Source organism: Notolepis coatsorum (assembly GCF_963971535.1).
Source record: "Notolepis coatsorum genome assembly, chromosome: 2".
Lineage (NCBI taxonomy): Eukaryota > Metazoa > Chordata > Actinopteri > Aulopiformes > Paralepididae > Notolepis > Notolepis coatsorum.
This window is the reverse complement of record NC_140166.1, coordinates 206,038,621-206,049,832: the sequence shown is the minus strand read 5'-3', so window position 1 is coordinate 206,049,832 and position 11,212 is coordinate 206,038,621. Positions and strand designations below refer to the sequence as shown.

Below are 11,212 nucleotides of genomic sequence, written 5' to 3'. Positions count from 1 at the left end.
ATTATAAATGAACAACACTGTGCAATATTACACTTACTGTAGACTTCTGTATATTTGTACTGTATTCCTTTTACTGTATATTTAATTCATCATTCTCACAACACAACTCCCCCTCTAATGCCCCTCTAATGGAACATTCCAGGTGGATGTGCGTTGCGTCACACTCCGTGGCCAATCTGCGCATGTGCATGGGGAAATCGATGCTTAAAAAACGGTCTTTTTCGCTGCCAATTTAGTTCTGATCGATTAGGAATATCTCGCGCCGTGGTGTTCAGAAGACTCAGGCGCATACAAGTCTATTCGATCATGTCTCTAGCACCCCCACAGCCGTATCTGCAATCACTTAATGTCAAGGCTCTCATCCACATTCATTCATTTGACCCCCCCGCAATCTCCTCCCCGATTTCAGAATCCCGGAAGTGTTGCGGTGGTCTATATCATAGATATATATAGAACACTAGATAGCTACCATTATCTGAAATGATAAAAAAAAAAAATAAAAAAAAAAAAAAAAAAAATCTAACCCTGACTAACCTTACTGTCATGCACTTGTCCTAATAAACTAACCTACACTGTAACACGCAACACTTGATGAACATTGTTACTCAGCTGATAGAGTTGTACCATTCTTGCTGTCTTGTCGTACAGAACTTGTAAGTCGCTTTGGATAAAAGCGTCAGCTAAATGACTAAATGTAAATGTAAATGTAGCTTACCCGCGCTGCCGGCCAATGGAGAGCGACGTCACTGAACCGCCGCCATCTTACCCCAGTCAGCCTTGAGGAGAGTGAGTGAGCTGCACAGACAAAAATACTCATAACTCGCTGAAATATTGACGGATTTACAAACGTTTGGTTTATTACAAGCATTATTAACGTGGCTATGATTCAAGCGGTTTGTAAAAAAAACATCTTTAAAAAATTTTTTTTACAAGTATGCAGTATCATAACTACATCTTTGATGTTTATAGCAAACCAACCCGTTGTAAATCCGTCAATATTTCAGCGAGTTATGAGTATTTTTGTCTGTGCAGCTCACTCACTCTCACTCAAGGCTGACTGGGGCAAGATGGCGGCGGTTCAGTGACGCTGGTGACTCCTCAAGCTATCTAGTGTTCTATAGATATCTATGGTCTATATATCACACAGGAACAGGCCAGGGCGTCTCGAGCATGAACCCACCCCTTACCCTATCTTTAACCTCATTGGACCTCACGCCCCAACTTAACCGCCCATTGGCCACGATACATGACATGGTACATGGAATGCCTGGTTTTTAATTAGTTATTATAATTGTTTTTACCCAGGGACAGTGCACATTAATCAACATCCAGTTTCCACATCAATGTAAATGTGCCAGAATTGGCTAATGGGCTAGTTTTCATCTGTAGTCCCTGCCTACCATGCATGTCTTTATGGTGTGGGAGGAAACCAGAGTACCTGGAGGGAACCCCACGAGAACACAGGGAGAACATGCAAACTCTACACAGAAAGGCCATGCTGGGGTTCGAACCCAGGACCTTCTTGTTGTGAGGCAGCAGTGTTAACCACTGTGCCACCGTGCCGCCCAAATTAATGACACATTTTATGTTTTACATTGTTGGAAATATTTACATTGTTCTGATAACACCTTTATTATTTCTAATAACACCTTTATTATTTCTCTACTCCTCATATCAAGTGAGCTATGTTGTGCTACATTTCAAGCTTTGCCAAACCATGTTTTTGAAGAAATTGGTGTTTTAAACTTCATGTAATTTGAAAGACTTACGAATCATGAAACTCCAGATATTGTCTTAGTAGCCTAAAATATGACAAACTCACAATGCCCCCAAAAATTTAATCTATCACATACACTGCTGTGACTTTCGACTGAAAATTATAGAAGGTGTTCATATAATATGAAAAAGTACTTAGCATTATGCATATGATGTGGCAGATGATGTAGCATATGATGTAGCATACAGTATGATGTAGTTAGTATAAAAAAAAAAAAAAAAAGTATGATGTAGTATAATGTAGCAGATGGTGTATAAGATGATGTAGCATATGATGTAGTATAATGAAGCATATATGATACAGGATATAAGGTGTTTATATACATCTTCATATCCTGATCACAAATGATCTCTGAATACATGAATAAGTAAACATAAGTATTGTGAATATTACCATGGGAAACGGGTAAACAGATGGCAAAACCCCAACAGCCAATGGGATAACATATTTGCATGCCTCGGTGTGTTTGTCATGGCTAATAAAGGCTTATTCTATCATATTTGGGTTTATCATAGTTTGGAATTGAGCTTATCCTGGAAATTCTAAAGGGCTTATGTTGTTTACATGTGCTGATTCAAAGACAGAATAACAGTAAACATAAATTCACTGATACTGCATTCACCTCGTTTTGACCCATGTCAAACCAACACACTGGCTGATCCCGATTTCCTCACAGATAAGAGGCTCCTCTGAGAGATTTTGGGGAAACACACACAGTGTTTTTCTTAGTAGATAAATGGTCTTGGGACAATATATTTGAACAGCATTTCACAGTGATGAATGTTACGTACCTTTCTAACACAGTAGCTTTCCTGTATTAAAGTTACGATACAACATGAAATTATTACTGGCCAGTGAAACTATGACCAGTGAAATTGAAACAAAAAGAAAACTACGTTGACAATAACGTGAATACGGCAGAATACGTCACATATCTGTCCAGTATGCTGCTGTTTCCTCTAGGGTCTGGCTATGACGGGACCAAACGTGCTTTCGTTTACATAAACCAATGACACCAGTGCCCACACCGGACAGAACAAGCTCCCTGTCGAAACTGGCCACCGTAAATGTCCAACCCCCCCCCACCCCCCACCCCCTCCTAATAGACAGTCTCCTCCCCGCCGTACTGTATTGTACCCATTCTGCAATCTGTTAAATAAAGTTTTCATTCATTAATTTATTCATGGTGAAAAACAAAGGTCTTAGCTGCCGGCGTGCTTCCTGGTTGGTTCTAATTGGCCCCAGATAAGCTCCCCCCTGTAAAGTGCTTCTATTTCCATGCCTGGATAGAAACAGCTGGGGGCCGCATTCCACTGGCTCCTGTGTCTGCTGTTGTCCCAGTGAGCCCAGACCTGGGCCAGAGTGTGTCAGCATTCTCTCTCTCTCTCTCTCTCTCTCTCTCTCTCTCTCTCTCTCACTCTCTCTCTCTCTCTCATCTCTCTCTCTCTCTCTCTCTTCTCTCTCTCTCTCTCTCTCCTCTCTCTCTCTCTCCTCTATCTCTCTCTCTCTCTCTCTCTCTCTCTCTGTCTGTCTAACACACACACACACACACACACACACACACACACACACACACACACACACACACGACACACACACACACACACACACAGTATCTCTCCTCTCTCTCTCTCTGTCCACTGTGTCACCTCACCGTCTGTTGCTCCATTGATGTTCAGCCACCTGACCCTGGCTGGGGGGATAAGGGACCCCTGGCTTGGGAGGGGTGGGGGGGAGGGGGGGGAGTGGAATAAGGGACCCTGGCTGGGTGGGGGTGGGATAAGGGACCAGCCAGTAGCCTGTGGGGTTGCTTAGCCACCGGCCAGTGATTTGTCAGATTCTCATTCTGTGGCGGATTAGACAAAATGTGTCACATTTGTATCAAAGCCCATGTCCCAAGTAAAGAATTTATGAATGAGTCATCCGACTGGAGACTGTTGGTGTGTAACCGTTAGCCCCGTCCCTCTGGAGACTGTTGGTGTGTCACCGTTAGCCCCGTCCTCTGGAGACTGTTGGTGTGTCACCGTTAGCCCCGTCCTCTGGAGACTGTTGGTGTGTCACCGTTAGCCCCGTCCTCTGGAGACTGTTGGTGTGTCACCGTTAGCCTCGTCATCATCTAAGTGGATGATTTAATTTGATATTTCTGGCTCACTGGACTCTTGACTAATGACGGTTGTTAGGGACTTAGTAGATCAAGTGATTATCTTTAGTTTGTTGTTTTTACGTTTGTTTGTTTTTTTCATTCGGAATGAGTTACACTCATCTCTGGCATCACAATAATATTCACCATTATTACATGGCGTTTTAACATTCGCCGAAAATGCTTGATTGTGATTGGTCAATAGCGCTCGTCAGAGGTCCGTTATTACTCGATAACGGACCTCTGCCGAGCAATAATGGCCGCTGTTCGCAGCTGTAGCAATCAAGCCCACTGACACACACTGCATCAGTGCAGCCAATCAGACACACCTGCCGGCGATGACAGTGCGGAGCGACAGAACAGAACTGCGTCTGCATTTGATCTCGTCTTGTCGATGGTGTAAAATGAATTAGGTATATTGTTACTAAGTTAGCCATGTAATAAGCGGGATAATGTATAGCCTATACTCGGTCATTGTCGCAAAATAATTGACCTTCACTGACGTTTAGAACACCTCGGCGAGGCGCCTCGGTATTCTAAACTCTGTGTCGGTCAATTATTTTGCGACAATGACCGAGTAGCTATACATTATCCCTTACTTATGCTTCAGTCTTTGGTCAGCACTATATTTAAAGGATAAGGTTGGTGTAACAAGCACTCGATTTAAAGGATAAGGTTGGTGTAACAAGCACTATATTTAAAGGATAAGGCTGGTGTAACAAGCACTATATTTAAAGGATAAGGCTGGTGTAACAAGCACTATATTTAAAGGATAAGGTTGGTGTAACAAGCACTATATTTAAAGGATAAGGCTGGTGTAACAAGCACTATATTTAAAGGATAAGGCTGCTGTAACAAGCACTATATTTAAAGGATAAGGTTGGTGTAACAAGCACTATATTTAAAGGATAAGGCTGGTGTAACAAGCACTATATTTAAAGGATAAGGTTGGTGTAACAAGCACTATATTTAAAGGATAAGGCTGGTGTAACAAGCACTATATTTAAAGGATAAGGCTGGTGTAACAAGCACTATATTTAAAGGATAAGGCTGGTGTAACAAGCACTATATTTAAAGGATAAGGCTGGTGTAACAAGCACTATATTTAAAGGATAAGGTTGGTGTAACAAGCACTATATTTAAAGGATAAGGTTGGTGTAACAAGCACTATATTTAAAGGATAAGGTTGGTGTAACAAGCACTAGATTTAAAGGATAAGGCTGGTGTAACAAGCACTATATTTAAAGGATAAGGTTGGTGTAACAAGCACTAGATTTAAAGGATAAGGCTGGTGTAACAAGCACTATATTTAAAGGATAAGGTTGGTGTAACAAGCACTAGATTTAAAGGATAAGGTTGGTGTAACAAGCACTATATTTAAAGGATAAGGCTGGTGTAACAAGCACTAGAGTTAAAGGATAAGGCTGCTGTAACAAGCACTAGATTTAAAGGATAAGGCTGGTGTAACAAGCACTATATTTAAAGGATAAGGTTGGTGTAACAAGCACTAGAGTTAAAGGATAAGGCTGCTGTAACAAGCACTATATTTAAAGGATAAGGCTGCTGTAACAAGCACTAGAGTTAAAGGATAAGGCTGCTGTAACAAGCACTATATTTAAAGGATAAGGCTGCTGTAACAAGCACTATATTTAAAGGATAAGGCTGCTGTAACAAGCACTATATTTAAAGGATAAGGCTGCTGTAACAAGCACTATATTTAAAGGATAAGGCTGCTGTAACAAGCACTATATTTAAAGGATAAGGCTGGTGTAACAAGCACTATATTTAAAGGATAAGGTTGGTGTAACAAGCACTATATTTAAAGGATAAGGCTGGTGTAACAAGCACTATATTTAAAGGATAAGGCTGGTGTAACAAGCACTATATTTAAAGGATAAGGCTGGTGTAACAAGCACTATATTTAAAGGATAAGGCTGGTGTAACAAGCACTATATTTAAAGGATAAGGCTGGTGTAACAAGCACTCGATTTAAAGGATAAGGTTGGTGTAACAAGCACTATATTTAAAGGATAAGGTTGGTGTAACAAGCACTATATTTAAAGGATAAGGCTGGTGTAACAAGCACTATATTTAAAGGATAAGGTTGGTGTAACAAGCACTATATTTAAAGGATAAGGCTGCTGTAACAAGCACTATATTTAAAGGATAAGGCTGCTGTAACAAGCACTATATTTAAAGGATAAGGCTGGTGTAACAAGCACTATATTTAAAGGATAAGGCTGCTGTAACAAGCACTATATTTAAAGGATAAGGTTGGTGTAACAAGCACTATATTTAAAGGATAAGGTTGGTGTAACAAGCACTATATTTAAAGGATAAGGCTGCTGTAACAAGCACTATATTTAAAGGATAAGGTTGGTGTAACAAGCACTATATTTAAAGGATAAGGTTGGTGTAACAAGCACTATATTTAAAGGATAAGGTTGGTGTAACAAGCACTAGATTTAAAGGATGAGACCAGTGTAGGGCTGTATGATATGACAATATATATATTGTGGGACCCTGTTTTACAGCAGTATTTTACATCACCAGACCCTGTTTTATAGCAGTATTTTACATCATCAGACCCTGCTTTACGTTCTCTACACATGGGCTTGAATAATAAACACTTCACAGGATCATCAAAAAGCTGTCATGAGACATGTGGCTATTTTGTAAAGACAGGGTTTTCATCTAATTTACAGAAAACATACTATATCATGATATATATTGTTATCGAGATATGAAATTACCCATATTGTGATAGAGGATTTTGTCCACATTTTCGGATTGTCATATAATGCATTTCGTCTACAGTACTTACAAGTACGGTCCATCTAGCTAACACGAGATCACAGCTCATATCCAGAAGTCATAGAACTCCATTGAATAGAATAGAAATACTTTTTGGGTGCCCCAAAACCGTTAAAACAAGCCACAGAGAGCCGCATTGGTTTGCTTTGGTCAGTATAATTAATTGTGGGGGCGATGAACACAGGCATTGTACTTTCCCCTGGATCTACCTTGTGAAGTGACAGAGATCGCTTCAGGTCTGCCTGAACCGGAACTACTTCCAAAGCAATCACTGTCACTTCATGAATAGTTCCAGGGAAAAGCACAATGCCAGTGTTCATCGTCGTAATGATGAATTATACCAAAGCAAACAGTACGGCTCCTTGTTTTAAAAGTTTTTGGACAACAATGGTGTTCTACGGCTAGATGTTACACCACACTTAACACCGGCTATTAGCCTAATCCAAACCCACAACATTGGAAGTACATGCGGCATGTGCCACTGTTCACTGAGCCACTGCAAACCTAACCGTAGCAATCAATCTTAGACCTGCAGTAGGGGGGTTTCCCCTGGCCATGTAACCTGACCTGGCAACCACAACATGCATGCACTATCTATTTCTATCAAAGTGACAAGCATCAATGACTTCTGTCATTATAACCACAGCCTTTTTTTTTCCTCCATCTTTTTTCATTTGTCTTTGTCTTGGCAACATCTATAGATGATCAGCAATCATTGCTGTTGTAGTTTTGCACTGTATTGACTTGGCTTTCCATCGTGAAAATTCATGCAAACTACCTACTGGTCTTCTATTCACTCCAAACAAACTGCTGGTGATGTAAAACGCATCACATCCTGTGATGACATTTGCTAAATAGACGTTTATTTATATGAAAACGTTAAGAGATTATTACTTAAGACTCTGTTCTGGCTTGTTTCCTGCAGAAGAACACAGGCGGTGCTGGAGGCTCCATCCCCAAAAGAAGAAATGGGAAAGTGTTTCTTGGTACGTACTCTTCTAATTCTAACTTCTAATTGTTGGCCCTCTATGCCATCAAATCAAATCAAATCAAATCAAATCAAATCAAATCAAATACAATGTATTTGTGAGGCCCAACAACACACACGTTAATGTCCCCATGGGCCGGACACGTCTTCTTTAAACAAGTCAAGAAGAAACATCACAATAAATCAAGAACAAAACAAAAACACCATGAAGTCCAAAAGATTTAAAATAATTAAAATAAATGAATGCAACACTCCCAGACATACCCCACGTGAAGGTAAGGAAAAACTCCACAGGCAATGTGGAGGAGAGAAACCTTAGAAGGGACTTTCAAGGGGGGATCTCCCTTCTCTCACTTGTGCTGCTGTGATCAAATATCAGACACACTGTTGACGTTTTTATCTTTTCAACAGTTTTGTATAATGTCTTTCTCCCAATGAAACTCGTCTGAATCAAATTTAAATTATTCATTTTCCAGAACCTCTTTCAACAGAATTCAAGGAGGGTTTCTTTGTTGAGTGTAGCACACACGCCACTCAACCCTGAATGGGTTATTCCCTGAAACATTACAAGCAGTAGACTTAAATAGGTCCATTATTGCATGTGGAAAACTAAAGGTTTACAGATTTGTTGATGAAATCAACTATTCGATTAGGTGAAAAGTCGATGCTGCCACACCGCACATGGAAAGCGCAAGGCGCTATGGCACTCCAGCCACCGTAATGTAAAATGCTATTTTAAACACAACCCACTCACAGTCGACATGTTGAGACGTTAAAGGGGTAGTTCACCTAAATGTTTTAAAACAACAACATTTCCCCCCTTACTCAGAGTGCCATCTATCCATCCAGATAGTTTCAGTGTGATTTGCAGAGTTTTGGAGATATCTGCAGTAGAGATATCTCCAACCTACCAAAGTCAGCCCATGTTACCCCACTTCTTAGAGAGCTGCACTGACTCCCCATCGCTGCACGAATCTGCTTCAAGGTCCTCGACCTTGTGCAGCGAAGGGAACAGCTCCCGCCTACCTCCGGTCAATGGTCTCTAACTACACACCCTCAAGACCCCTCCGCTCTACATCCTCTGGCCGCCTCAGACCCACTCCTATCCGAGCTCCGGGAGGGTCATCAAAGAGGAGCCGCCTATTCTCGGTCCTCGCTCTACAATGGTGGAACGAACTTCCCACCAAATCACAGTTAGGGCAGCCGAAACATGGCCAATCTTTCACCGTCGACTAAAAACCCCCTTCTTCAACCAATATCTGAAATGAAAAGGAATTATGAAAAGAAACAAACCTTCTTACTGTCTTCTACTATCATGCACTCTTCCTAATATTATACTAACATGTCTCTACTACTATGCACTCAACACTGCAGCACTCAAGTTTCAACACTTTGATGAACATTGTTACTCAGCTGAAAGAGTTGTACCTTTCCTGCTGACTTGTCGTACAGAACGTGTCACTTTGGATAAAAGTGCCAAAATGTAAAAATTTTTAAATGTAAATATCTGCAGTAGAGATGTCTGCCCGTCACTCCGATACAAGGGATCTGAATGGCATTGGGTTTGTGGTGCTCAAAGCTTAAATATTTTTAATAAATAAACATTTAGGAAAAAGTCAACAGCAATGTCTCTTTCTAAAAATAATGACACTGTGACTCAAGACAACCCACATACCTCGTTGTGAACAGTTTGACCTCTTAAGCCTGATCGGCCCGGTACAAGATTTATTTCACGTCATAAATAGATCAATACAGTCCATATTAAGTAATGTTTTTTTCAAATGTATCCAAGAGTAAAGACCCTAACCCTATCAAAACAGCAGTCAAAGTGTATATTTTCAGCACTATGTTTGTTTACCAATGATTTTAAGTGTTATTAGCTAAATATGAGCTTATAAAAAACTCTGCACATTGCACCGGAAAACTGACGATTTAGACGCGAGAAGAAGAAGAAGCACTCGTGAAATTGTTGTAATCCTAAGAAACGGGAGACGCAGGGCTTTTGATGTAGAAATGTCATAAAACTACACTACCCAGCTCACACCAGCCGCCGACAACGGAAGTCAAAGAAAAATTTTGACGTGATTTTCGTGTTTATATCTCACGCATCGAACAAACCTCAACATTATTGCGATAAAATACAATGTATATTGTTTCTTTACTGTCTAGAAAAAAAACACGTCACAATCCGGTAAAAAATGGTGGAGCTATAGACATTATACAAAAGTAACTGTACTTGCAGTTGATTTCATTCACAGTCTTTACTGCCCTGTAACGGGCGCCTGGTGGTACTAAATCCAGATTTACCTTTGTCATTGGAAAGAGACCGATCCATAGATGTATGACTCGGCCATAATAAGGTCATTTTTAGGCCTGATATGTAAGGGATAATGTATAGCTACGAGGTCATTGTCGCAAAATAATTGACCGACACAGAGTTTAAAATACCGAGCCGCCTCGGCGAGGTGTTTTAAACGTCAGTGAAGGTCAATTATTTTGCGACAATGATCGAGTATAGCTATACATTATCCCGCTTATTACATGGCTAACTTACTAACAATATACCTAATTCATTTTACATCGACTCGCAACAGTAACACTGGTTCTGGCTCCGCTGAGTGCTGGTGGCTCCGTCTCCCAGCAGCTTCCCCGGCAGCCGGCAGTTTGCACTGATGTCAGTGGGCTTGATTGCGAACAGCTGCGCACAGCGGTCATTATTGTGGGCTTGATTGCGAACAGCTGCGCACAGCGGTCATTATTGTCCCACAGTGGTCATTATTGTCTGATAACTGACCTCTGACGCGCGCTATTGACCAATCACAAGCAAGCATTTCAGCGAATGTGAAAACGCCATGTAATAATCTATATTAATATTTCAAATTGCATGTGTCCGGATACTTTACTGTATCTACAAAAAAAACCTGTAAATCATCTGCCCTTTGTTAATTTGCCTTGGTATTTAGTACACTTGATCTTGAGAAGGTGCTGAATGAGCTCAGTGGCCAATTCTTCACTTTTGGTCAATGTTGGCATGGTGTTATTCACCGTCAAAGATGGGGGAAAAAAAGAATAATAATAATAATTTATATTCTCCTTTGGTTCATTACAATTTACTCAAGCATAGTAACAGACACAATATTTAGGACACTGGGAATACATTCCCTGAGGTCCATAGATGTCCCTAGATACCAAGAACATGCTAATGGGACTTGTAGAAATGTCTTCCATTTACTTGGGTATGTACTTTTAGGTGAAATTTCAGAAATTTTGGCTAGGGCTTAAGAGGTTAAGTAAGAGCTACTATGGCAGGTGTACTTCAGTAGAAAATAGTTCTCAATGAAACAGTTCACTGTGACATCTGTGGATTCTCTGATTGGATAGATAGCACTCTAATTCAGGGTGAACTGCCCCTTTATTAAGCTGCATGTTCTATTACAGTATTACTGAGCAAATGTCCTGTGTTCCTCCTCTAATGTTGGTTTTACTAGAGCCG

The 11,212-nt window shown here is 40.6% G+C and overlaps 1 protein-coding gene across 2 annotated transcripts in view; it reads left to right on the top strand.

Moving 5' to 3' along the window:
- Positions 1-11,212, top strand: part of usp13 (ubiquitin specific peptidase 13) — an 85,647-nt gene that overhangs the window by 7,143 nt on the left and 67,292 nt on the right. For both annotated transcript variants that reach the window (XM_084307831.1, XM_084307832.1), the window contains exon 3: positions 7,657-7,717. In XM_084307831.1, coding sequence (XP_084163957.1) covers positions 7,657-7,717 — 61 coding nt within the window. The remainder of the gene's footprint in view (positions 1-7,656; positions 7,718-11,212) is intronic.